The 27,521-nt window shown below is 46.6% G+C and overlaps 1 protein-coding gene across 1 annotated transcript in view; it reads left to right on the top strand.

The window, feature by feature from the left end:
• The window catches only part of MAP3K4 (mitogen-activated protein kinase kinase kinase 4), a 113,769-nt gene that overhangs the window by 79,135 nt on the left and 7,113 nt on the right, over positions 1–27,521 (top strand). Inside the window, exons 7-23 of the mRNA XM_039222505.1 lie at positions 3,136–3,252; positions 5,106–5,205; positions 5,311–5,394; positions 6,617–6,883; positions 8,115–8,264; positions 10,644–10,805; positions 11,284–11,417; positions 12,107–12,185; positions 12,905–12,971; positions 16,326–16,422; positions 17,436–17,573; positions 20,619–20,719; positions 21,339–21,419; positions 23,757–23,948; positions 24,990–25,060; positions 26,002–26,118; positions 26,989–27,148. Coding sequence (XP_039078436.1) covers positions 3,136–3,252; positions 5,106–5,205; positions 5,311–5,394; positions 6,617–6,883; positions 8,115–8,264; positions 10,644–10,805; positions 11,284–11,417; positions 12,107–12,185; positions 12,905–12,971; positions 16,326–16,422; positions 17,436–17,573; positions 20,619–20,719; positions 21,339–21,419; positions 23,757–23,948; positions 24,990–25,060; positions 26,002–26,118; positions 26,989–27,148 — 2,117 coding nt within the window. The remainder of the gene's footprint in view (positions 1–3,135; positions 3,253–5,105; positions 5,206–5,310; positions 5,395–6,616; positions 6,884–8,114; positions 8,265–10,643; positions 10,806–11,283; positions 11,418–12,106; positions 12,186–12,904; positions 12,972–16,325; positions 16,423–17,435; positions 17,574–20,618; positions 20,720–21,338; positions 21,420–23,756; positions 23,949–24,989; positions 25,061–26,001; positions 26,119–26,988; positions 27,149–27,521) is intronic.

Raw genomic sequence — 27,521 nt, 5'->3', positions numbered from 1 at the left:
CCCCCCCCCCCCCCCCGTCTCTGCTTCACGTGTGCATGCTCGGTTATGTGAAGGTGACAAGCAGTCACACGTGCATGTGCGTCTCTCTCCTGAGTTTTGTTGTCCTGGGAGCTGGGCTGCTCGGCAGGGGGTGGCTTGCCTGGTGGGGACATTTGGCCCCTTCTGAAAACAGTTTTGATTGTAATGACTGGGTGGTGTTCCTGATTCGAGGCTGGTGACACTGCTGAACATCCCACAGCACAAGGACAGCCCCCAAACCAAAACTCCCCCTCCCAGAGTGCCAGGTGCGAGGCTGAGAGCCCTACCTTAGCAGAGACACCCTGAGGCCTCACAAGAGGGGCGCAGTGGAGGCCTCGGTGTCCCAGCCTCGGCAGGGTGCTGGGTACCTCAGGCGCGGGTCTCTCCTCGCTGCAGTGGGAGCGCGACATTAACCGTGGCCTCTCCTGACGAGGGCAAGGTTAGACATGTGAACGGACAGGAGGTGAGTGTGGTCTCTAGTGATCTGGAAAGGGACAAAGGGACGTCCCTCCTCCGGGAGCCGAGTGTCCAAGGCTGTGTGCGCCTTGGCGATCTCTGCCAGGGATCCCCTCCTCGCTGCCGACCCTCAGCTCTAGGGCTCTACACTTGGCTGCTGGGGTGGGCGCCACCTCCTCTCACTTGCCTCATCAGCCATGTCATTCCCTCTGTCCCCTTGTAGAAGTCTTCGTGTGCTCAGCCCAGCTTCCCCTCCAGCTCTGCCTGTTCGGTCCCTCTCTGTTCCCTGCGCAGGACCCAGAATCCCTCTCCTGCCCTCACTGTCCTCTGCCTGGATTGAGAGTGAGCAGCTCAGTCTTTCTCTGAACTCCCCTGCCCTTCAGGCCCTGCCTTCCTGTCTGGAAGAAGGTTCTGGCAGTCCGCCTTCTTAAAAAGTGCTTTCACTGCCCTTTTCAGCATCTTGCCTTCTCTTAAATTCTGGTAATTCTGCCTCACCTGTAATTTCCTTTGTTTGCATTTTCTGTTTCCAGGCTGTCAAGCTTTGTTGAAGAAATTTTTTTATAAGGTTACTGTTCATTTGCACTACAAATCCATGTCATGTAATTTTGCCGCATCCTCATTTCCTCCTGTCGTTTTTTTTTGTTTTTATCTGTTGCTTGTCCTTCACCATCTGTATGGGGCAGTGTCTGAATGTCACCTTCCTGTGCCTTGTTCTGAACAGTTCCCGACCCGTTTCAGGCCCCTGCGCAGGGGCTGCACCCCACGTGCTGGGCGGTCTCCTTTCTGGGCCATTCTCCTGGGTTCCATCAGTCTTGGAGTGATCCCTGGCTCCTCTCTCTGCCTCCCACACGACCTCTGTGCCTTTCGGCAGTCCCTGCGGGATTTATCCAGTCGGACCTCTGCACACCCTCCTTGTGTGCCCCCCTCCCAGGCTGTCACCTCTTGCTCGAATGATTGCTGGCACTCTCCAAGGAGACTCTGCTTCAGCTCTTCACCCTTTGGTTTATTCTCAACCCCACAGCCAGACTGATCTTGTTAAAATGTACGTCAGACCATTTTCTCCTCTGTTCCAAAGACTCCAGTGGCTTCCCTTCTTCCTCAGTAAAAGTGAGAGTTCCTGAACATGGCCCGTAAGGCCAGACATGGTCTGGCTTCACTGACTGTCCCCTTCTCCTGCGAGGCCTCCGGCCTTACTGGACAGCCACCGTGGCCTCTTTATTTTTCCCAGACTGGGCACGCTCTTGCCTCCAGCCCTTTGCAGTTGGTGGTTCCTCTACTTGGACTGCTCTCCCTCCCGTTATTTTCATGACCCATTTTCTGCTTCCTTTGGGTCTTTGTGTAAATGTCACCTCTTCCATATTTAAAATGGAAATTCTTACCCACAAATACTTCTTGGTTTCCTTTCCTCTTATTTCTCTCCATAGCACTTAACGGTATCTGAACTACTCCATATTTTCCTTTCTTAGTTTACTTCTTGTTTTTTCCTGTATTCACTGGGGTGGTTTTATCGGTTCTGTTCACTGCTTAGCACATAACAGATAGATACTCAGTAGTTGTTGGGCAAACCCTTCGTGGGTCCCCTCCCCCACTACTGTTTGACTCCACTACTGTTCTGAAAGCAGGTCTGTAATCAGGTTACTTTCCCACTCAGTTACTGCTGAAGGCTGACCTCTCGGCCCAGTGACTGAAGTTCGGGCCCTTAGCAGGACATGCAAGGCCTTTTGCAGCCTGGCCCAGCTCACTTTCTTGGTCTTGTCTCCCGCCCCCCCACCCCCACCCCCACCCCCACCACTCCTTTCGCATTGTGCAATTTCTTTTCACAACTGGCCCTCTTGCTTACCACCTCTTCATGTCTTCCAGTCACATTCACTGTTCTTCCTGGGCTTCCCTTCCCCTCCTCCGTTCCCTTGCTGACAAGAGCCCCTCTTCCCCTGCTCTCTCCTTTGCACTCCTGCATTGTGTGCAGGCCCTGCACAGCCAGGCCTTGAGCAGGGTGTCATCCCTGTGTCCTGACAGGCCCCCTGGCACTTCCCTTTCGCGGCGCCCGCCACTGCTTGTACGCTCACCTGCTCTGTCCCTCTAGACAGAAGCGCCTCTTTTTGAATGTAGAGGTGGGGAAGCTGCTGTTGGATCCTTACTTCACTCATTTTGGATTGTTGTATACACTTGGGCTTACGATTCACCCTGGTGTCTAGATATGTACTCAGCGAGGAGCGTCCGCTGTCTAGAGTATTTCGTGTTGATGGACTAGGCAGAGCTAACTGTGGAGGAAATTTGTAGAAACAGTTGCATTTAAGGAATTCACTATGTTTTCTTGTGTCATTATTTAGCTTATAAAGCTTTTCAAAAAAACATCCCCTGTTTAAAAAAAAGGGCATAGATATATGTTTGAGGCCATTTTATACTATTTTAGACTTTTAAGTTGAAAATTACATTTGTGTAATAATTACCTAGCTGCTCTGAATATAATTTAAGAACAAAGATCGATACATGCCCTAGTTGAGATTTCCCCATTTTCACATTAATCATGATTTTATTTATAGTAAAAGAAAATTCTCACCGTTGTTGATTCTCAGACTGAAACTCTCAGCTTCTCAGTCAAGACATAGAGCGAGGACGGTTTTTCTTCTCTGGTTTACTTTTGTACGTTTGTTCCCTTAGTGACATCGCAGGAATGCTACTGAAGTCGACAGGAAGTTTTCTAGAGTTCGGCTTACAGGAGAGCTGCGCCGAGTTTTGGACCAGTGCCGACGACAGCAGCGCTTCAGACGAAATAAGGTCTTGGCCTCGCTCCTGCCCTCTCCACTTCCTTATTCCACAGACTCCTGCTCTTGGTGATGAGTCTAGAATGCTCCTTGTTCAAACCAAATGGTTGGACTGTGGGGATTTCCATAGTAGATCTAAAGACTTCTGGTCATGATTGTCTTATCTTTCCATGTACTCTCTTCGTTAGAATTTTCTATGACATTTTCTTTGAAGGTGAATTTAGAATTTAGTAGCCTAATGAAAATAGTGTCTTTTGAGAAAGGGAGAGAGAGTTTAAGTGACTGAAAATGAGTGGAGAGCATTCATCCCTGTGTTCTGGAATGTCTCTAATCAAATAATTATGTTTCTTTCTGTCTTTTAAAACCCTGTAGCAGTCTGTTAATACATTCAGTAGACGTTTGGTGCGTGGTCATTGTTTTTATGCGTAGCTTATTCTTTCTCTTGAACTTGAAGCTCAAGTACATGAAACCATGGCTTACACGTCTGTTTGCATTTCCTCCAATTCCACGAGTTAGTATTCAGGTTGGACCACGTTAAATTGCGGTTTTCGTGGCACGTGTGTCAGCCATATATTTGTGGCCAGTTATCTGTGATATCATATGATTCGACCTTAGGAAATGCTCAAGGGGAACTGACTTCTCTAGAGCTGAAATGTTTTCTCTCACCATCCACAATTTGATGAGAAGCACATCTTGGGTTTCAGAGCACCTGGGAGGTCATCACGCCAGAGTTAAAGAAAGAAGCGTTTACATAGGTTCTTACCTGGGACAGTACTAATAGCTGAGAATCAGGAGTCAGCTTGTAAAAGGTCCTGCGGGTTTGGGAGGTAACATTGTAGATTCATAATAAACAGGGAGTTGGAGATGTAAGATGGTGAACTAGAGAAGGATGCAGAGGCTGCTCTGGTTCTTATTAGTGGTGGATCTAAGAAATGCGCTCGGGTGCCAGGGCTGGTTCAGGTGCTGGTGTGCGCTCGTGTGCGAGTGTGCGCTCAGGTGCTGGTGTGGGCTCGCGTGCGGGTGTGCTCTCGGGTGCTGGGGCTGGCTCAGGTGCTGGTGTGCGCTCAGGTGCTGGGGCTGGCTCAGGTGCTGGTGTGCACTCACGTGTGAGTGTGCGCTTGGGTGCTGGTGTGCGCGGGTGTGCGCTCGGGTGCTGGGGCTGGCTCAGGTGCTGTGTGCACTTGTGTGTGAGTGTGCGCTCGGGTGCTGGTGTGCGCTCGGGTGCGGGTGTGCGCTTGGGTGCTGGGGCTGGCTCAGGTGCTGTGTGCACTTGTGTGCGAGTATGCACTTGGGTGCTGGTGTGCACTTGCATGCGGATGTGCGCTTGGGTGCCGGAGCTGGCTCACGCTGGCTTGTGCTGGCTCCGGGGGGCTAAAGTACGATCGTGCACACCTCTCCCCCAGTCATTGCTCAGTGCTGTCGCAGTGGTAGCTTGCAGTCAGCAAGGAGGGGAGTATTTACACCACAGAAATCACAAGACACCATACAAGCTAGGAACTTGAGGGGGGGCCGGTTGTTAAACATTTACCATTCCACCACTGTATTTTCCTTTTTAGTAAGATTCTGAGTTGGGGGTCAACTTTTAGGAATTTTATCTCAAACTCTTAAGAAATTATTATAATGAAATCTTTAGAAAATTGAGCTTACTGTATTTGAAGGTTATTGTACGTGACTTACTTATTTAAAAAATAAAAGTACCCTCTAGAAAACATGAGAGCGAGCTTCTGAGTATTTCAGATACATTCTCAATAATCGCTTGCTCCCATTTATCCAGTTTTCAGTCTTTGTTAATGCGATTTGACTTCGTCTGTGTTGCTATTTCCTGACACACTCCCTCGCTCTAACTGGATTGCACTGACTTTGCAGGCGGTCTGTGATAGAGATTAGTCGGGCGCTGAAGGAGCTCTTTCACGAGGCCCGAGAAAGAGCCTCCAAGGCCCTGGGATTTGCCAAAATGTTGAGAAAGGTGAGTTAACTCCTGACTGATTGTTTAAAAGGTTTCCTTTGCCTTTTTTTTTGTTTGTTTGTTTAAGCGAACCCTAAAGAACTTTCTTTGTAACTGTGATCCTAGGACCTGGAAATAGCAGCAGAGTTTGTACTTTCAGCCCCAGTCAGAGACCTTCTTGATGTTCTGAGATCAAAACAATTTGTTAAGGTAAATAAGATGCTGTAAATGGAATATTTTACCTTTCTTGTTTTTCTCTAAAACAGACAGACTTTATCTTAATGGTCCAGATGATAAATATTTTAGGCTCTCCTGGCTGTATTGATCCCAGTAGAAAGATTTTCTCATAATTTCTCAATGAAATAATTAGAAAAACAAAGTTTTTCGTACTTATTGACTTGCTTTAAGAATGTAGATAAAGTCAGGGCACCTGGGTAGTTCAGTCGGTTGAGTGTCTGACTTTGGTTCAGGTCATGATCTCACGGTTCGAGCTCTGTGTCGAGCTCTGTGCAGACAGCTCAGAGCCTGGAGCCTGCTTCAGATTCTATGTCTCTCTGCCTCTCTGTCCCTCCCCTGCTTGTGCTCTGTCTCTCTCTCTAAAAAATAAACGTTAAAAAGTTTTTAAAAATAAATGTTAAAAAAATTTACAAAAAAGAATTCAAATAAAAGTCATCACATATTTACTTGTACTATTAAAATTAGCTATGCATATACTTAATATATGTAGAATAATAATGTAAAATAACAAAATAATCATTGATTTTAAGTAGTTGTTCTGTGTTTCACCCTCACACTTCCTGAAACAATTCAGACTCTTTATTGGAATGCTTGCCATCAGTGTCCCACTCATCACTGGACCCCCTTTTTGAGTCACCATATTTATTCACATTTAAGTGGTTGGACGTTGAGCATTGACAGACTCTGTGTACGGTCTCGTTACTGGAAATTTTATTCCAGGCCCACAATTTTATCCCACCTGAATTTGTGTGTGATTTGCACAATGGCACATACATGTTCCTTGTTAAAACAATCTTTAAAATAAAGGCTTTCTATGGTGTCCCCACCAAGAATAGTTAATGAATCCGCTATTAACATTTTTTGTCTTTTTATCAAGTGAGGTGACCTTCTGTAAGCAATGCAAAGTAGCACTGATCGGGGTTGTTTGAGGCCAGCCTTCCTCCCCTGAAGGGTATTTTCGTGCTTACTGGGAGTACAGTGGTTGGAGGGTGCCCTGTGGCTTCCCCGGGCTTCTCAGGCAGAGTGCTCCCGTGCTCTCCTCCTCTGCCTCCTGTGCGGCCCTGGACGCCCCTGGTGCCCTCCGTGCCTTCCGTGCACATGCTGGTCCTTTCCCGGTTGTGTTTTGTGTCTTAAATTACATTTCTGTAATGGGTGACATTCCCTAATTTAAGATTTTGGGTCATTTCTTTTGCAGGTACAGATTCCCGGCTTGGAAAACTTGCAGGTGTTTGTCCCAAACACTCTCGCTAAGGAGAAGAGCATTATTTTGCAGCTACTCAATGCCGCCGCAGGAAAGGACTGCTCCAGAGAGTCCGATGATGTTCTCATCGATGCGTATCTGCTGCTAACCAAGCAGTGTGACCGCGCCCGGGGTGCTGACGACAGCTGGGCCGCGTGGGAGGCACAGCCCATCAAGATCGTGCCTCAGGTGGAGACCGTTGACACCCTGAGAAGCATGCAGGTGTGTGTCACTCCCGGCTCCGCCCCTACTGCTCCCCGCCCCCCACCTTGCAGCAGGGCTCTGGACTTTCAGTACCTTTAGGGAAAATCAGTTGTTAGCAGCTCCCGAGTGCTTGCTTTAACTGCCACAGTCGTCTCCAGTGTAGATGTCCCCCCAAGTATGCCTCGATGTTTTCCTACTTTTGTAACACACCTTATGCAAAACTCTCCCTTCAGAGTTTTATTTATGTCTTTTCCGAGTTCAGCCGTGGTCTGTGTACTCAGGTCACAGGCGCCCTCTCACCTGTTCACTCTGCAGTTCAGAAATTCTGCCTCTTCTGTGCTCCGGCAGACTTGCTGTGAGCTTCCATTTTTGTAGTGAAGGCTTTTACGTACTCCCCGCCCAGCAGGGGTCCCATGATGGTTCCTGTAACTCATTAATTAAAACCTGGAGGAAGCCCCCCGTGTGTTCTGCGTCGGGCCGGCCGCGGCTGAGCACACGGCTGGCGGTCTCTTCCACACCACCTGCTGTCTCGTTCGTGTTCTCTCCGTGAACGGTACTCTGTCCACTCATGTGTTCAAACCAGAATGTGACAGTAAACTCGTGCTTCCACCCCTCCGGTTAGTCACCAGCCCCAGCACACGCGAAGCAGTCTGGGTTGTGACACTTTCTCTGCTGTCCAGGGCCCCACCACAGTCAGCCTCTGTAATCCTGGACCACGGCACGGTCCCATTCCCAGCCACACCTTCCCTCTCTCCAAGTGCGTGTTTGCTGGGTCCTTCCAGAATGATCTTTATAACAGGCAGCTACGACCACATGACACCTCTCTGCAAAATACTGCAGTGACTCACTGTCCATTTCGCCTGTTTCGTGGAAAGCCACTCATATCACTCTCTCTTATTCCTGCATTTTCCAGCTTCACGGACTGGTGCAACACACAGGCGCGTGAGCATGCACACACACACACACAGACACACACACACTGCTGCAGGAGTATTGAGTTACTTGTGGTTCTAGGATGTTCTGAGACATCATGCCCACACAGCTCTGGGATCCTTCCCTATCTTGTGGAAGACCTTAGACGTGGTGCCCGCTGCTGGGCGTAGCTCTGCTTGGAAACTGCTTTCTGACTTGGTGGTTACTGGCCCGGTAGCTCTCTGAGGTTGGCATTGTGTTTGGACCAGGGGTTGACCTGGAATGGGGACCCGTTAAGTGGGTCTGTTTTTAAGCCCTGTACTTGGTTTTCCTCCAGGTGGATAATCTTTTACTGGTTGCGATGCAGTCCGCCCGTCTCACAGTCCCGAGGAAAGCTTTCCAGCAGTGCATCGAGGGGCTCATGGCGCTGCGCCAGGAGCAGACATCCAGCCAGCCGCTTGTCGCCAAGGCTTTGCAGCAGCTAAAGGTATTTCAGTGCCGCCTCTACCTTGGTGACCGTCCCTGCCTCCCCTACTTTAGTTACTGCCCCCACCTCACCTGCCGCCCCTACCTTAGGTGCCTGACTTCTGTCCGGGCGCAGCAGTGCAGTACCACGCAGGGGGTCTGAAGCCTGGCATCGCCCTCACCAGTCCTCCTCTTCACAGTACACGTTTTCCCACCTCCTAATTAAAAATTTCCCAGATCTTTCTTGGAGCTGTAGGACATTGGAACTGAAAGGGAGAAAAATCTGAATGGCTGTGTGGTTTCTTAGTGGCATGCGGTTGGTTAGTAGCCAAGTTGATATTGGGATTTAGGTCTCTTTATTTCTAATCCAGGTTCCTTCTTTAGCAATTACCGGTATTTGCTGGAGGTTCTCCCAGTCAGTAATGTGTCATCTAAACGAAGATTTCTTTATTATTTTCTTTGACAGATGCTTCAGCCAAAAACCAAGTAGAGAAAGCAGTTGTAGACAGGCAGCAGGCTTTCAAGTTTAGGGCAAGCAGAGCCTCACCTTCTTTTCCCGATATTTCCTGTTTTCACCACTTCTACCTTGTGCCCCAGTCATCAGTTGTAGTCTGATCCAGACTGTTCCACAGGCTGTCGGCTATGCCTTCTTAGTCACATCAAGGCTTGACTTGAAGAAGAAGCACTTCTTGAAATTATAAGTAGTTTGATAAGCATTTGTTTTTCTTCTGTCCATCTGATTTGTCTTATTTACCTGGAAACACTTTCTCTCATTGATTGCCTTCCCACTCCAATACCAGGGCAAGGGACTTTGTCTTTTCTTTTGGTTTGAGTCAGTGAACTCTGGAGAGTGTAAAATTGTATAAGGTAGTGATTATTCCTGAGCTGCAGGGATTTATGGCCTTATGGACCTCAACTGCCACACTGAAGAGGAGGGAGATCTGGGAATTACCACCACGGAGGCATTCCAGCTTGTAGGATTTCATAAGATCCAAGCAGGGAAGGAACATTCCCCTGGGTCAGGGGAAGCGGAGCGCTCACCTAATATCAAATAGTCTGACTTGGCTACATCATGAGGGACACAGTAGAGAGTCATGGGAGATAAAGCTGGTAAAATTAGGTGGTTAAAAATCAGGATGTTAAGAGATTTTGGGTTTTATTTTTTTTCTAACTCCTCAGGGAGTTGTTGAAGATTTAGGAAGAGCATTTTGGAGCAGTATGTAGGGGGAGCTCCGATGGAGACTATGTGTACATGCCTGTGTGTGTCGGGGTCAGGGAAGGGGTCCAGCTCGGAGCCTCTGGAGTCCTGCCTGCGGACACAGCCGAAGCCCGAGTGGGCACAGGGCTTTCTGGCCTCAGCAGTATTCCCATTTTCAGTCAGTAAGTCTTTGTTTTGGGGAGTTGTCCCGTTTTGTAGGGTGTTTAGTAGCATCTCTGGTGCCACACACTAGATGCCAATAGGTTTCACACCCTGTCTCCCCAGGTTTTGACAACCAAGTAGACATTGCAGTGTCCCCTTGGCACGAGGCAGGGAAAATCGGCCCCAGCTGAGAACACTTGGACCTCTAGCACGTAGTGGCAGGGAGACGAGAAGAAAAATAGAGTCCGTGTGTTGGATTGAAACCACACTTAGACTTCAGCAACCAGCCCGTGGGGGAAAAGCAGCTGCTGGTCAGTGTGCAGAATATTGAAGATGAAGGCATCTACTCAGAGACCACATAGTAATTAGGCATTATATTTTTTAAGTTTATTTTTAGAGTGAGGGATTGCAGGGGAGGGGCAGAGAGGGAGAGAAAATCCCAAGCAGGCTCTACACTATCAATGCAGAGCCCTATGTGGGGCTCCAACTCACACACCTTGAGATCACTACCTGAGCCAAAACCAAGTCAGACGCTTAAGTGACTGAGCCACCCAGGGCCCCTGGACATTATCGTTTTAAGCGGACTTATTTTGGGGGCACCTGGGTGGCTCAGACAGTTAAGCTTCTGACTTCGGCTCAGGTCATGATCTCACAGCTCGTGGGTTCGAGCCCTGCATCAGGCTCTGTGCTGACAGCTCAGAACCTGGAGCCTGTTTCAGATTCTGTGTCTCCCTCTCTCTCTGACCCTCCCCTACTCATGCTCCGTCTCTCTCTCTCTCACAAATAAATGTTAAACTAATTTTAATGGATTTATTTTTCCTCTTGTATTTCATAAGATGTTAAAGAATACCTAATATAAATGAACACAAAAATAAGTACATAAATAAATTTCCTTTATTTTTGAATAACTGGAATAAAAATGGCTAAAGTATATTGCAGTGGTTAAGTTAATGTCTGATGATGAAAGAAATCTTCCTCTAAAATACACTAGGTACTGGGTGGCTGCTTTGTTTGGATTAATTATGTTTTGGGGCCCTTCAGAATGACGCGCTGGAGCTTTGCACCAGAATAAGCGACGCCATTGACCGAGTGGGCCACATGTTCACGTCGGAATTTGACGCGGAGGTGGAGGAGCCGGAGTCTGTCACGCTGCAGCAGTACTACCGGGAAGCAATGATTCAGGGCTACAACTTTGGGTTCGAGGTAGGTGCGGAGAGGGAGAGGACACGCAGCGCAGCTTCACAGTTGCTGTAGTGCACTCGCGGAAGCATCAGGAGTCTTGCTGCACTGGCGATGGTAACCAAGGCCTCGCCAGGCACACCATCATCCCCGCCCAGTGTGGAGAATGCTGGCGTCCTTCTAGACTGCCCTGCGTTGCCCAGCTCTTCGGTTGTGCCGATAGCTTTCTACCATCAAAACCTTCTAAGAGAAGAGATGTTTATCGTCATGAAAGTACATTTGTAACTTCAGCTTATGAATGAAACATTGTAAAGCTGCACTGGAAGATACTATATTATCTATAACTCTTTACGCTCTTGAAAAATGTGTAAATTTTAATTGGATTTTGCTTTTTGTTTTTAGAAAAGTGGCAATTTACACAGACCTGGCATTTGTAGTGTTTAGATATTTGTATAATTGTTATTTTCTTCTTCATTTTGATATACACAAAATCTTCTTACAGTATCATAAAGAAGTTGTTCGTTTGATGTCTGGAGAGTTTAGACAGAAGATAGGAGACAAGTATATAAGCTTTGCCCGGAAGTGGATGAACTATGTCCTGACTAAATGCGAGAGCGGTCGAGGTACAAGACCCAGGTAATGACCGCGTAGATGTTGCCTGGAGCTGCCGGTAACTCAGTACTGCAGTCCTCTCTGGTGGGGGGTGGGGTGAGAGAAAGCGCCCATGTGCATGTGCGCGCGTGTGGGGGGCGGGGGGGGGAAGCCAGTGAGAAAGTGCGTGTGAGTGTGTGCTGAAACAGCCTGTGGACCTGGAAAGTGCAGGAATGAAAGGGATTTAGGATTGGGAGTATTTCATTTGTATATTTTATGTGCAATTTCTGAGCAGCTGACACGAAAGGGAGCAATTTGGAATCTGTGTGATCAGGGTTTTGCTTTATTTTGTTTTTAAATGACACTATTAATACAGCAAACCCCATAGTGCTTATAAAAATTAACAACAAAATTTGGTCCATAATGAGTTAACTTTAAGGGAGTTCACTTTCTCCTTGGATAGGTCTTCCTGATTGCTATTTTTTTCCCTCCCTCATGAGTGAAATTTAGGCCTATTATTAATGTAGATGGAAACAAATTGGTAACTAGTTCTTTTACGAAGAAGTTGTTTGTCCTTTTCTCACAAAACTGTGCTATAAATTTACTCATCCCCAAAAGGTGTGTTTTTTCTTGGACCATAATTTTCCAGTCAGATTACTTTTCAGTATTGTATAGGATGAAACTGCTGCAGTGTTTTCTTGGTTTTGTGATTACTGAACTTTTTCATGTAACAGGTGGGCAACCCAAGGTTTTGACTTTCTACAAGCCATTGAACCTGCCTTTATTTCAGCTTTGCCAGAAGATGACTTCTTGGTATGGAATATTCTAGAGTTTTGGGTTTTTTTTTTTTTCCATTAAAGAAATGAGTTGATCAGTGTTCCTGATTGTATTTTTTGTAGCTATTCTTAAATATTGTTTTCATAATGCCCATGTAAAAGCACTGTTAACAGCATAGTGAGAAATTCCGTGTTCTGTTCTTTTTATAACAACGTCGTTCAACTGGCTGAGTCCGTGGTTAGCTGAGAAGGCTGGCATTTCTGACATCTTTGTCAGTTTCGGATTTTATGAAGTGCTGACTTACTAGTTGCTGCTTTTTAGCAGTTTAATGAGGGACGAGGACTAGCTGGTTCACACGAGCATGCGCCATTTGAGGGCATACTGCCGAATGTTAAATTACTATCACTGTTATTCCAGTACATTCCATCAGATCCAAAAGGCGATGTTCAACATGTGCATTCAACATGTGTTTGAGCCTCAAATAGCCAAGATGTGCTTGTGCACATCATTGCATTATGGGGAGTTGAATGTGAGTTTGTTTTTATTTATAAAAATGGAGTTGTATATATTATCATTATTATAAATTGGGTGCAGTTTGTGTTTATGTTTATACCTATTTTCTTTTAAACAAATTTTGAAAATCTTCACTTAGGGTAGCATGTTTCTTTTAAATATACTAAAAGCTTAATTTGTGCTGCTTACTGATTGAGAGAATATTCATTCCCTTCTCCTTTCTTGTTTACCTTGCTTTCTAGAGTCTTCAAGCCTTGATGAATGAATGTATTGGCCATGTGATCGGAAAGCCACACAGTCCTGTTACAGGTCTGTACCTTGGTAAGATGGCAGTTAGGACATTTTCCCTGGAACCTCCTGGTCTGGGCAAGCGCATCCTCTTGTGATTGCAGCCGTTTACCCGGTATGGACAGGTTCTCTAACAGTATTCCGGAAAGCGACAGTGAAAGTTTCAGGAATGAGGTGTGCGTGTGGAGAACTCCACAGTCCTCCCAGATCCGGCAGGAAGATAAAATGCCAGCACAGGGCATATGCACTGCCTGCGGGAAGTCTGCTGCACATTTTAGTTTGTTAACTATTTTTGCATGCCAGCACCTATTCTGTTCTCTCCCTTAAAATCTCTTCTTCTGGGAAGGAAGCACTTGGAGAGGTAGTTGTCCATTAATGAGCAAGAGCCTTTCCTGCTGGAGGTGCTGAGTGTAGTTGTTCCGTCCCCCTTCTTACAGCTGAGACGGCACCTGATTTCCACTACCCTAGTCAATTCTTATTTGATTTTACTTAAAAAGAGAAAAGAAAACAAAAAACGCAAGAGTTATGCTATGATACACTTTAATTAGAGTTTTCAGTCACAGTTAATATACAGTTTTATGGAATATGTTCAAACTTTAAAACAAAATATGTATCAGGAAAAGTATGTGCCTTACCCCATTCTTGAGATAGTAACTAAAGGCAAAACTGTGTTTATATGCAGTAAGCATCTAAAAATGAAAACTTAATTTTAAAACATTATACAAAATAATTCATAAATGGTAAATTTATTGAGCAGGAGGAACTGTATCTTAAAGGGTACTTGCTGGCTACAGAAAATTTAGTAGACCAGGTTTTAATGCTTGGTTTCTTGATCTTTAAAATTCACTCAGGGAGCGCCTGGGTGGCTCAGTTGGTTAAACATCGACTCTTTTTTTTGGTACAAATAACGATCTCACGGTTTGTGAGTTCAAGCTCGGCAGCAGGCTCTGCTCTGACAGCACAGAGCCTACGTGGGATCTTCTCTCTCCCTCTCTCTGCCCCTTCCCTGCTTATGCTCTCTTGCTTTCTCTCTCGAAAAAATAAATACTTAAAAAACAGTTCACTCAGTTTTATACCTGTTTTTCTCCCAAGGCTGTTATGAAAGTCACCATTTGCAACACTCTGTGAACATTTTATATAATGTTACAATTTTGTAGCATTCTATATTAAATTTTTGATTAATCATATCATCCTAAAAACTTTGATGATCTGATCTCCTAATATATTTCACTAAGGATACATCATCAGTAATTCAGTAAAAATCACTTCTTTAAAATTTGTCCTACGTGAGGAGTCATTTCTGTGGTGACAGAGTTACAGCGTAGGAAGAGTGTGTAGAGAAACGTAGTGGATGTCCACACAGAAAGAATTTCAAAATAGAAGAATATTACAAAAGAAGTAAAAGAAGTCCTCCCACAGTTGCTAGGTAATCACGGCCAACGGGCGCTGATCACTGGTTCCTCACGTGCCTCTCTGCAAATTGCCGGTGGGACAGTGGGTCAGCAGTGCTGCCTGTGGGCCTGAGGTGCCCTTTGTCTCCTTGGCCCTGTGGCTTGCTGGGAGCCCTGCATCAGATTGCCGGACCTCTGCTGACCTGGGGCCGCTCATCCCACATCACAGAGGTTCCTCTGCAAGTGCTTAAAATCAGATGCTAATGAGGCTCCGGTGAGGTCATGACAGTCTGTAAACTGTAGCGTTCGGTGCACGGCAGCGGTCTGCGTCTCGTGCCGTGCCTTCCCTTACAGGGGCGGTTAGGGAATGGAGAGCACAGTGGCCGCCGTTCTGTCGTTCACTGTCTTCTCTCCCCATACTCTGCACTCGTAGCCACTGCTCACTGGTGAGTGGCCTCCGCTCGCTGCCGTGTGCTCGTGTGCCTTCGTGCCCCTGTAACCACACACTGATACAAGTTACAGTGATCTCTTGGTCTTCTTACCTGACGCTTGTAGAAATTCCTCCCTGTCCACGGGGATGGACGCAGTTCATTCTCTTCAGTGGCCGCGGTTGTCCTTGATGGGGGTATTACCATTTTTTGCACCATTTCTTTGGGGACATTTGTTTTGTTTGTTTTTGCCCTGAAAGGCATCTCTTTAGTAAATACTGCCAAGGAAATTAGAGCATCTGTTTTCTGTTTATTGGCCGTTTGGATTTTCTTTTCAATGAAATCCCACAGTTTCTCAGCAGTTGGTTATACATCCTCTTCAATGTTCTGTTTCATGTATGAGGAACGTGAAACTTGGGTACATGTGTTTTAGCAGGGCGTCTGTCTTTTATACTTTATGGGGAAAGTTTGTAGCAAGTTTTGACTCAGAAGTTCCCAGTACATTTGCTGAATTAAAGACATCACCATCCTCTCCAAAGCATTTTTACTGTTTTTTGTTTCTTTTTACCTTTGTTACTATTGGAGTTCTTTTATTTACTATTGTAATTGTTGAGATAATGAGCCAGAGACACAAATTGCTTGATTTTTTTTCTTAACAGTTGCTTAATTTTTATTGTGTAAGTTTTCCCTTCAGATCTCTCCATTTGGAGATTTGTCTTTCCTGTATAATGTTATTGAAAAGAAACCAGAACCATGAAGAAGGAAGTGTTTCCATTTAGGATAAAGCATATCATAGGGTAAATAAGACATGTGGAATAAAATTATTCACATAAAGAGAAAATATGACATTGAAAAACTTGAGACTTAAAACGGAGCCAAAAGTAAGGGTACTACATGTCAGGTCGAAACAGACAAAATATGACATGCATGCAACACTAGTTCTGTCTAGTTAAGGGGAAAGGAGAATTATCAGCGTTTTTGTAATCATGAGGTAAGGTCCCTTTAAACTTTTATTGCAAATTTACCAGAATATCTGAACAAGGAAGAGAAGAAAATGTGTTCTGAACAAAAGAGTAACCCGTTTAAACTGTGCCTGGTCGTCCTTGTTCTAGATTTAAAGGGATTAAACAAAAGCCCGCCTACTCAGGAAGATGACAGGGACCCTCCCTGGCCCAGAACCTGTTGCAGCATCAGCGTGGGCAGACTCTTTTCTAAAAACGAAGCTAGCAGAGTGAGCTCTTTTTCACTAGAGCTGCCACGTCTCTGTAACGTGGTCAAGTTGTTTGCTCTGCGTCCATTGTGTGCTTTTTCTCCAGGATGTTAAGGATTCTTTTCGATGGCTAAAAGTTTGTGTGATATAACTTTTATTAACTTTTAAACAGGGATGTTTTCCACAATATTAGTAAATGTGCGATACGATTTTCTTACTTACATAACGGATTTATTTTGGTCACCAGCAACATGAAGTCCTGTCCCGTTTCTGCTGAGTTGCCTGGTTCGGCATCTCCTGTCGTCCCACTTTAACACTTTGCGTATGTCTCTGTTGTCACCGGCAGCCATCCATCGGAACAGTCCCCGTCCCGTGAAGGTGCCGCGATGCCACAGTGACCCTCCTAACCCACATCTGATTATCCCGACCCCAGAGGGATTCAGGTATTTGGTGCTTAGCTAGTCATCTGCTTTATGGCTCCTCCTCTGATGCGCATGCTCAGCTCTCACGGCTCCTGGGTGCTTGCTCTGGTAACTAAGTATCCTTTCTGTGTTCTTCCTACTTTTTAAAAAGCTCTTGGTTGTGTCATCTTGAAGATACACCACAGTGCCTCAGCTGCAGTAGAAAAAGACGTGCAAGTTTGTGACAGACTTGTTCCTTTCAAGAGAACTTAGTGTCTCCGCTTATTTAAAACTTCAAGCTGCTAAATGCTGACCAGCTTTGGAATAATTCTTTTTCTCTTCTTTGAAAATAAGCTTAGGAAGACAAATGTGACATAGTAAACATATGAAAAACAATCCTAACTGTCAAAGTGGAGAAACCATTCGAGTGATCTTTTCAGTCTTGATTTTTATGCATGTTATGTAACCTCAGAGCAACTTAAGTACTAAAGTGAGTTCTGGAACTCTCGTACCAAGTCTTTCCCTCAAATGTGGTGGCATTTCTGCATCTTGAGGGAGTGAGCATTTTCTCTCCGCTGTAGGATCACTTTTTAATTTTTTTTTAATGTTTTTTATTTATTTCTAGGAGAGAGAGAGAGAGAGACAGCGTGAGCAGGGGAGGGTCAGAGAGAGAGGGAGTCACAGACTCTGAAACAGGCTCCAGGCTCTGAGCTGGCAGTCAGCACAGAGCCCGACGTGGGGCTCAAACCCACAAACCGCGAGATCATGACCTGAACGAAAGTCGGACGCTTAACCGACTAAGCCACCCAGGCGCCCCCATAGGATCGCTTTTTAAAAGTTAATTTTATTTGACAATATTTGCTAGGAAAAGACCACAATTATTTTTCAAAATAACGTTTTTTCTTTTTCATACTTAGACCTGAATCTCAAAGAAAAATTTGCATTTTATAGTTTTAAATATTTTTCCCTTCCTCACCCTATTGTATTTCTGAAACCATTCGAGAGTCCATTTCTTTTGCTCACCTGTGTTCCTGAAGCTTCTCTTCTCGTCCCAGCACTCGGAGCGTGCCTTCAGACGCACGGAGCCACGGCGGCCCTGCCGCCGCCGCCACTGTGGCTGCCGCCAGCCGGCCCGGGCCCTCCGGCAGCGACGCTGCGCCGCCCAAACCCATCAGCAGTGCCCATGACACCAGGTAGTCACCCTGCACCGGCGCCACGTCCCCGGGCCCCCTTCTGCGCACGTCCGCAGTGACCTCAGCTTGGGATCCGCTCACAAGGTGTCCCCACCCCAAAGGCTCTCGCACTCAGCGGCACGAGTAGACAGTCCACCTGATTTAATATTTCTTTGGAGCTAATATTAACCAAAATGACCAGTAACAAGTTACAGAGAGTATCAGACGAGAGAACCTGGTTCCCACCGAAGGGAACAGGAGAACTTTGGCAAGTTGTACCTTTCCTGAGGGGTCCCGCCCCAGGGTGGTTCAGAGACGGCATCTAGTTAATACTATCAGGTGGGGGTTTGCTTCTGAGGAGGGTCACTTTCCTGACCAACTCTCCTCGTCTGTGTAGTTGTTGATAAGAAGTAGTTTATAAAAGTGAGAAAATGAGTTCATGGGGTTTGTATCTTATACGGAGAAAGTGTCATTACTAGAGAGGCTATCAGACACTTGGCAAGCTTCAGAAAACTGGAGGTTTGCTGCATGAAACCTCTGTACCCGTTCTAGTCATTTTGACAGTAGTTCAGCAAGTTCTCCTACACTTAGTGGAGAAGGGACATTCGGACACTCTTAATTCTACCCCCTCCATCTGGCAGAGGGGACACACCATCCCTATTCTTGTTTTCTGATACAGGTGGTGATAGAGTTGGACTCCAGGGGTTGGGGGTAATCTGATCAAAAAAGACAAAACTGCACAGAAACTCCGTGCTCGTAAAAGATTCAAGTATGTCATTGGCAGAAAAATGACATACAGCGTTAGAACTGAAAATACACTGAAATGTATTTAGACTTATTTCGTAACAGTCTAAGGTTTCTACATTTCCATTGTTCTCCTTCATTGAAATAACAGATGCTCCTCACCTGCACTGATAAACATCTATAACCTAAAAAATGCCACATATGTTACAGCTTAACGCTGTCCACTAAAACCATTAACAGTTAACAGTAAGTGGACTCCCCTTCACCGTCTTCATGTGTGTAGAGCGTTTCAGGGCAGACGTTTCCACACGGTGTTCTTGAAGCAGTGTTTTTTATTGGAGTGTCACACAGGGTTAAGGGCAGTGACCTGCCCCCCAGTGCAGACTCCAGAACTCTCCCCCAGATGCTGGTGGAGGCTCCCACACCTGCTGTGTCCAGGTCCTCACAGCATTCTTGCAGAACCGGAGACGGGGGAGGAGCGCCCCATTCTGGAGGGTCATGAACTATGGCCGAAGGCGTTTGTGAGTTGGAGGAATGGTACACTGAGCAGAGTTTAGTCTGAAAAAACCAAGTACCTGTGGTTGGCCTTCTTGTGCATTTAGTCTTAGGCTTTGCAGAGGTTGGTCTCAGCTCGGTACGAGCAGCATCTCCTAATTATTCTGTTTTTCTGATGAGTCTTGACACGCAGAGATTTCGCCACCATAACAGTGTGCTGTCTCGATGGCCAGTGTGTCCAGAGGACGAGGCCCCCATGACTCTGGTGGCTACCCGTGACGGCGCGTCGAGGGCAGCGAGGGCTGCCTGCGTCCCGGCCCTGCGCGTGCTTATTTCAGCTGACGGAGGACTTGGGTGGTGGGCCCCATCATGTGCTCAGCCGCAGTGTTGTACCGCCCTGGGTTTGCGATTGTGCTGCGGGGAAGCTACACGAGGCCGGGACTGTGGGGTCATGGCACTGCCCCAGTCTCTTGGTGGGCAGCCGCCTCCCCCGTCTCAGACACCTACTGGCCACGTGAGATGTCCCCTTGCGCCAAGGCATCCAGTAAATTATTTGATTTGGTTGGGTTTGACTTAGGGAACAGGCCGGGCTTCAATTATCTTACCATTGTTTATAGAACTTGTGTGCGGTATTCTCATTGGAGCTGGCTCTTACCGGATTTGAGACTGATTGTTAATTTTTCAGGAATGTGGCAAGCGGGCTGTTCCGCCACTGAAATTGTAGGACTCCACGGTAGTTAAACGTTCACGGGCACACTACTTCATTTAAGGATATTTTTTACCATTTACCCTAGCAAAAATCTCCGACGATGTGGAATTGGCAGATTTCGTGTCTGAGCAATCAGGAAAATGGGGGTGTTGAGGGACCTGTCCTTGGTTTAGGAGTTGTGTGTTTCGTTACTTCCCTATCAGTGATGTTAGAAGGGTCACACTGGATTTGAGATTTTAGGGAAATAAAAAAGCGTTGCCTAGGGCATCATTTGTGAACATCTGCTCAGTAGACCTCGTTGCCTTCAACCCATTCCGCATATCATGAAAAAGAGCATAAATGCTACCATACTTCACACTATCGTCCACGTACAAAATACTAAACTTGTTAACACACTAATGCCATACTTAGTGTGTATTATTTGAATTACAGTGTTAACACTGCCCTTATTTAATTCTGGGCTTTACTCTTTTTGGGTTCGTTCTGGATTTCTAAACACACTTAACTTTATTCTGGAAAAGCAGCAAATTAACCTTGTTCTTTTCATGCTAAGTTCTTGCTGTCGTGCACTTTTGCTTGGCTGCTGCTTACGGAGTCGCTAGGTGCTCCCTTCCATCTTGTTAGCTTCAAAGTCTTTTGAATCATGTAATAATTTTACATTTTAAACAGAATTAAGCCTATAAATATATAGTATGATCATAATTTTAAATGTTAGCCAGTTTGACTAATGATTTTTATCCATCTTGGGCCGAAATGGTGGAGCTTTCCCTACAAGTCAATGGGACTTCGTTAAATACTGTTTTTGCTTTAGTTTTGCTGTTTTTAACTTAAAAAAGTATTTACGCAGACAGGTTCTCGTGTGTCAGCAGTGGCGGATAAAAATCTGACTGCCCACCCAGCCCTAGAGAAGGGTTTCTCAGTGGCAGCGCCCTTTTTCAGGGTGCGTGATTCTTTCTCTGGGGCTGTCCTTTGCATTGTCCTCTGCTTGCTAGATGCCAGGGTCCCCAGTGGGCGAAATTACCCCAAGTTGAGAATCACCACTCTGGAAGAATCTCACAGAGCTTTCATTTGGATTTCCACCGAAATGACAGCTGAATTTTTAAAAATACCGAAAACAGGGGTTCCAGCGTCCCTGAGAATGACCGGCTGGCTTCCATCGCTGCAGAATTACAGTTTCGGTCCTTGAGCCGCCACTCGAGCCCCACCGAGGAGCGCGATGGTGAGTGTGAGGCCTCAGCCGTGAGCCCGACCAGCCGAATCCTCCGCCTCAGTGCACCGGTTTCCGCTGTTTATGCCGTAGGAAGAAGTGAAGATTAAGGAGGCGGCGGCAGAGCTCTAGAATATTTGATGCTTGGCTGCTGCCTTTTACACACAGATGCCTCTTTTTAGTTGTAGTTGCACTTTCTACGTCTGCTTTTGTTGCCTTTTTAAAAATCATTATCTCTGATACTTTAATTGCCCAGCACTCTTAATTCACTTAAAAAACCAAACTCGACCCTGTGTGTGTTATTCGTGTGCTAAGGTTTTATTAGCACGCAGGGCCTCTTGGGGGACGGGACTAAACAATCTAATGTCTGCTCAGTATCGTTTTCTGTGACTTACGGAAAGTTTACGTAAAGTCACATAACACCATTGACAGCTCCTTAGCTTGGTAGACTTTTGTGGAATTGATTGTAGAGACAGCTTCTCATACTCATGTCAACTAGAGGTTACCTACCAGAAAGGACAGGTTGATGGTAACTGATCATTGCCACTCACCAATTGCATCTTGCTCTCAATTACATCAGCTGTATCTGTTTCATAAATCTTAATTTGTGTGAAAAACATACTTCCTGCAGAACCAGCATATCCAAAAGGTGATTGCAGTGGGTCAGCTCGAAGAAGTTGGGAACTTCGGACACTTATCAGCCAGACTAAGGGTAAGAGAGAGAATGTTGCACTTAAAATGTTTAAGCATAAAGTGAACAGTTTCAGCTAAAATATGCTTTAGGTTTTGAATTATTAGGCCTTTTGTGTTAACATGTAGTGATTTCTTTTAGACCTGTGACATCACTTTTTTGTGTGTGCTATGTTTGTCTTATGTTTCCTATTTTTTATAATAAATTATAAGCGCCTTTGGATCCGGAACATGTTCTATGCATTTTTGTATTCTTTAAACAAGTGTGATTGTTAATTCTATATGTCACGTTGGGTAGGCCCTTGGCAGAATTCTTTGTACATGGTAGGGATATAATTAATATTTGTGAAATGAATAACCGTTCATATCTTAGGCTAAATGATAAAGTTTCTGAGAATCCAGATGTTTGGCCAAGGTGATAACTGGGCCACCGTCCATGCACCACTTCTGTCTGAGTCCAGTGCTCTTGCCTCTCAGCACCCCTTGGAAGTATGTTGCCCACTAAAGCCGAGAATAGTTGGGGGGGCTTCATGAAGGAGTGAGGCTTGAGCTGGCTTTTAAAGGAAAAACAGGTCTGCATTAAGCCAGGGGGCAGAGTACAGAATAAAAACATACCCAGAGGCCCAGTGTCTAAAGAAGAGACAAGAGGGTAAGAGGGTCTCCAGTAGTTCTCACATGACCCGTGGCTCCCACGCATACCAGGTCTTTGGGGTGATTTTCAAAACAAATATTTTGTGGTCAGGAGAACTTGGGAACTCTTGGGAGAGTTACAGGTCACATTAACAAAGATGGAGAAACCTTGAGAAATTTTTACTGTAAAAAAAGAAAAAAAAAAGCCTTTCCCAGAAGTGTATGACCGTGAAGTCCATGGCCTCTTGGCTGTGAAGTCTTGTTCAGAGCCGAGTAGACTTGATGTGTCATACACTGAGGCAAAGGAAACAGCGATTCATGTTTTAAGGAAATGGTTGTTGTAAGAAACCGTAATTAGAACATGATGGACCTTTAGGAATTTCTCTTCTCGCATTAACCTTACAGCCATCATGGTTCTCAATGATCTCTTTGCTGGCCAGAAAGTTCAGGCTCTTAGCTAGGATGTGGTATGAGGTGCTGTCAGGGGGACATGTATGAAGCAGTGCCCTTCACATTATGGGCTGTGACCCATCGGTTAGGTGGGTTGTAAAGTCCATTAAAAAAAACAGGCTGGAGTCTGTTTCACTGTTCTATGAAACTGTTGTTTCGATACCTGTGTTTGTAAAAGTTACTTCTCACTGTCAGTCGTGATCAAATAAGTTGGAGAACTAGACATGTAGAGCCGGATGAAACAGTAAGGAAGAGGAGTAACAGTAGCTAACTCTTACTCAGTCTGGCTGTGTCCCAGGCACAAGGCTTAGCGCTTTATACGTACGATTTCATTAAATACTCAAGATAGCTCTCTGCTTGAGATCTTTTACTCCCATTTCACAGATGAGGAATTGGATATATAAAGAAGTCAATTAACTTGCCCGTTGTCAGACGTGGAAAACAGCGAGGCCAGGGCTTTATCCCAGGCATGCTGGTTCCAGAGCCTTTGCTCTGGACTTTTTTCAGAGAAGGGACAACTTAATTCCCTTCTCATCAGAGATGCTTCCTAGAAAAGGTAGGGGGCTTCAACCGAGCTGTGAGGGGTGAGATTACTCCCTAGGCACTGTGGTGGGAAGTAGGCTTTTCAGGCACACAGGAAAGTGGAAATATAGGCTTGGCAGTGGGGAAGGGCTTGGCGTGTTCCAGGAGTCTGTTTGGTTTGGCTTGTCTGGGGCCTGTGGTAGGAGAATACTTGTAAAGTGAACTGGGAAAGATAAATTGGGTCGAAATTCTGCAGGGCCTCGAATACCAGAGGAAGGGCTTAGATTTTTGGTAAACAGGTTGTTGAGAACCATGAAAGAAATTTGAGTAGAAAAAGAACATGGTCAGACGATACGTGTTAGATAGTTCTGGCCAATGAGAGTGGATTGGAGACAGGAGAGACTGGAGGCAGGTGGGGGGTTACTGAGCAGCAGCCTGTGGGCAGGAAGGTGTCTGCTGTGCCTGGGCAGCCTGTAGTTTACATGTGTGCCTGTGCGGGGGGGTGGGGTGCCCGGGAGCTGTTGGATGCACCTGCCATGTATCTGAGCACAAGATGATAAGCCTTGCCGTGCGGCGGTGCTCGCGCGGAGTGCCCCTGGCTGTGCGGCAGTGCTTGTGCATGGTGTCCCTTGCTGTTAGGCGGTGGTCCTGCGCGGTGCCCCTTGCCGTGCGGCGGTGCTCTGTTTCTCTGGTTATTTGCCAGACATTGACTCCCTGCTAGTGACTGGGACTCTTGCGATTGTGATTCTCTCTGCAGACACTGCTTCCAAACAAGGACCCATAGAAGCTATCCAGAAGTCGGTCCGATTGTTCGAAGAAAAGAGGTATCGAGAAATGAGGAGAAAGAATATCATTGGTCAAGTTTGTGATACCCCTAAATCTTATGATAATGTTATGCACGTAGGCTTGAGGAAGGTGACCTTCAAGTGGCAAAGAGGAAACAAAATTGGTAAGGAAATTGAGGAACATGACACAAAGGTCGCCTCTGTTAGAAATGGCAGTAATTGCACGCCTTTAGGTTAAAGACGTTTTCTCTTATAGACATAGCAGATCTTTTGCAGAGAGTTCTGGTTTTTGTGTATATGTAATATATCTGTAAAACTTGTCCTAAGAGCATTAGGAGAGGGGATTTTAGATGTTTAAGTGGTTCAGTAAATTGATTGGCTTTGCGTTGCCAGTTACCCATTTGCTCCAGCTGATACTCTTCTGAGCGTGTTCCCTCAAGAACATTACTGGAGAGAGACTGGATGCAAATAGAGACAGTCTTCCCTAAAACATTGCCTAATAATTAATTTCCAGGTGAAATAACTAATGGGATATTGTGTGACAGAAGGAGCCTGATGATGTTCTAGATCCTTCCCTCTTTTAAATGCATCACTCTGTGGAGCATTTAGGTCTGACGAGGCCAACACAGCTGTAATATAGGACTCTGTGAGCCTCGGGGACCCTGAAGTTTCCGTGGAACTATTCATAATGGCAAAAAAACACTGAAAACAATCAAGTGCTTTAGAAATGTTATTAATTACTGTTACCAGTCTTAGCCATGTGTGCCCTCAGTTTAATGTCCCCAAAAGTACGTTGGTACAGCACCCACTCCTGCACACCTGATGTGCAGTGATGGGCACAGTTAGACTTCCCATGTGCTTAGTCTTACAACTGGCTACTCCTGTGCCCCACCCTGACCCCCGGACCCTGACCTCCTGGAGGGTCATAAGGGCTCAGAAGTGTGCACCTTCTGACCTCTTCTGGGCTTTGCCGAAGTCTCCTCTACTCTGTATAGGTATTTACAGGTAAAGCCCAGCGAAGAGATTGCCTTCAGTTATTGGGGAACGTTCTGAAACATTTTGGGTCGTGCAGTAGTAGACTGTAGGTAAGCGTAATTGTAGCTGTCTGACTGTGGATCCAGAATTCACAAGATTATTATACATCTGCGTGACTTAAGATGACCTAGCTTTGGTGACTGAGAGCAGTGTGTTTGTTCTATTCACAGGGGAGGGGCAGTATGGAAAGGTCTACACCTGTATCAGTGTTGACACCGGCGAGTTGATGGCTATGAAGGAGGTGAGTGGTCTGGCCTTCGGGGAGGCCCTTCCTTCTGTGTGACGCCTCTCAGCATGACAGAGGCTTGTTGATGAGGCTCTTATCCCCCACAGCCCACCTGGGGGCCTTCAGGTTGAGTGATCTGACCAGACACACAGACAGCAGAGCAGTCTGACTCCAGGGAGGGGGCTAAGACCAGTACCTGACCGCTCTGCCCCCTCGCAGGTACGCTGGGTGCCGCACCGGGAGGCAGGCAGACTTAGATGTGGGCCCAGAGCACAGTGATAGCAGTAGCATCTTAACGGGGAGCAGGGGGAGAAGACCGCCTCTGTGATCAGGTTCAGAAATGAGCAGCATTTCAACCGCTGCAGGTAGGATGGGGGAGAGCCAGGAAAACGTGAGGAGACCTGTCAGGGAACCAGATACTGTTGTCGCTCATGACGAGATGCTTCGGGACTCAGCAGGGCAGAGGAGCCCGCAGAGGAGGAGGCGGGAGCTGCCGGGGCCGTTAGTGTGGGCACAGCACCCGCCTCACAGCACCCGGCCTCCCTCCCGGAGCGCCTGTGGCATTTCTGGTCCTCCCTGCCTGGCTCTTGCCCACCCTGCTTCCTCAGCCTCGTTCTCCCTTGGTCGTAAACTTTTCAACGACAGAACCCCGTCTCATGTCTCTGTCTTCCCAGAACCTATACACTCATGATCGCCTACGACTGACTGATGGTTTTGTGAGTGTGCTCTGCACTCAGGAATGTGGTCCCATTAGCGGCTAGCTCACCAGTATCCTAAAGCTGGCGTGTTTCATTCATGGGGCTCGACCCAGGAAAGAAAGACTCAAAGTCAAGTCACACTCACACTGACCAGAGTCCCGTGGGTCTGGGAGACAGCCTCACGGCCCTCGCGTTTGCAGGTGTCTTGTTCCTGGTTGGTGGGAGGACTGACGCTAATCAGCAGTTTTCTCTTCACAGATTCGGTTTCAACCTAATGACCATAAAACTATCAAGGAAACTGCAGACGAGTTGAAAATCTTTGAGGGCATCAAACACCCCAATCTGGTTCGGTATTTTGGTGTGGAGCTGCACAGAGTAAGCCAACTTGGGTCACACGGTTGTGTGTGAGGACTCAGTAGGGGCACAGGTGGGGTCCTACATCACAGGTCTTCTCATTTCAGAGCACAGTAACTTTGCCTAATTATCAGGAAATCTCCATGGGTTACAGCATTTCTGCCTTCTCTCTGAAACTAGAGGAGTCCTTCCTGAAATGTAAGTTGTAGACTGTAGTCGTTAACCCGACATTATAAAGCACTGAAACCCATCCTGCCAGTCAAGATTCTTCTAACGTGCCCCTTACACAGCGCGTTTCTTTCCCCCCAGTTTTCACTGACCGCTGCTGCGTGCGCCGTCAAGTAACGCTGACTTTCCTTTCACACGTGCGCGAGGGCCCACTGTGAAATGAGAACGCTGCAGCCTCAGGTTCATTTCCCCCCGTGTGTTTAGAAGTAAACACTTTGAGGGAAAGAGGATAACCTGGAGCGTCTTGGTGGAGTCCGAACTTCCGGGGGAAGTTGAAGAGTGATTTTTAATGTTTCACAAACGGATTCGTGTCTGAAAAGGATGTGTTTCAGTACTTAATAATACATCGTAGGGACGGCCCTCTTGGTCCCTGTCTGAGATTATATAGCAGACTTCATTTCAGAGGATTCTGGACACTTGTCACGTGCGATTTGGAGAAGACGCTCTTGTCCCCACCAGCTGTATAATTCCAGACAGAGGAGGCAGGCAGAGACACCTGTGTGCAGGAGCGAGAAATGGCTGCTACGAGGCAGGCTCAGTGTCAGGGACAAGTGTAGCCTACCGTTAGAAAGGAGATTCCTTTGGGGCGTGACCTGTGACGTTTTCCAGATTCTTTGCTTCGTATACGTGTGAACACACGGCTGCATTTTATTCCACCCACAGGAAGAAATGTACATCTTCATGGAATACTGTGACGAGGGGACATTAGAAGAAGTGTCAAGGCTGGGACTGCAGGAGCACGTCATCAGGCTGTATTCGAAGCAGATCACCGTTGCGATCAATGTCCTCCACGAGCATGGCATAGTTCACCGTGACATTAAAGGTAACCCCCTGGGGCGCCGGGGTGGTTCCGTCGGCTCAGGTTCTGACGCTTGGTTTCAGCTCAGGGCACAATCTCCCGGTTCGTGGGTTCAGCATGGAGCCTGCTTGGGATCTCTCTCTCTGCCCCTCCTCCACGTGTGTGCGCTTGCACACGCACTCACACGCATTTGCGCTCGCTCGCTCGCTCTCTCTCAAAATAAACACACTGACCTGGCTGCCAGGACCAGAATCCTCTGGTGCCCCAAACGTAGGTGCTGCCAGGACACTTGTTCCCACCCCCACACGTCATTTCTCTAGAAAGACAGACCTTTACTGGGAATATGCGTCCACAGGGAACCCAGTACTCAGAGACCATGGAGAACCCGTGTCCCCAC

Source organism: Hyaena hyaena, unplaced genomic scaffold, assembly GCF_003009895.1.
Source record: "Hyaena hyaena isolate Hyena2069 unplaced genomic scaffold, ASM300989v1 scaffold_1153, whole genome shotgun sequence".
In the NCBI taxonomy this organism is placed as follows: domain Eukaryota; kingdom Metazoa; phylum Chordata; class Mammalia; order Carnivora; family Hyaenidae; genus Hyaena; species Hyaena hyaena.
Note: the sequence above shows the minus strand (reverse complement) of the source record. Positions and strands in the feature narration are given on the sequence as shown.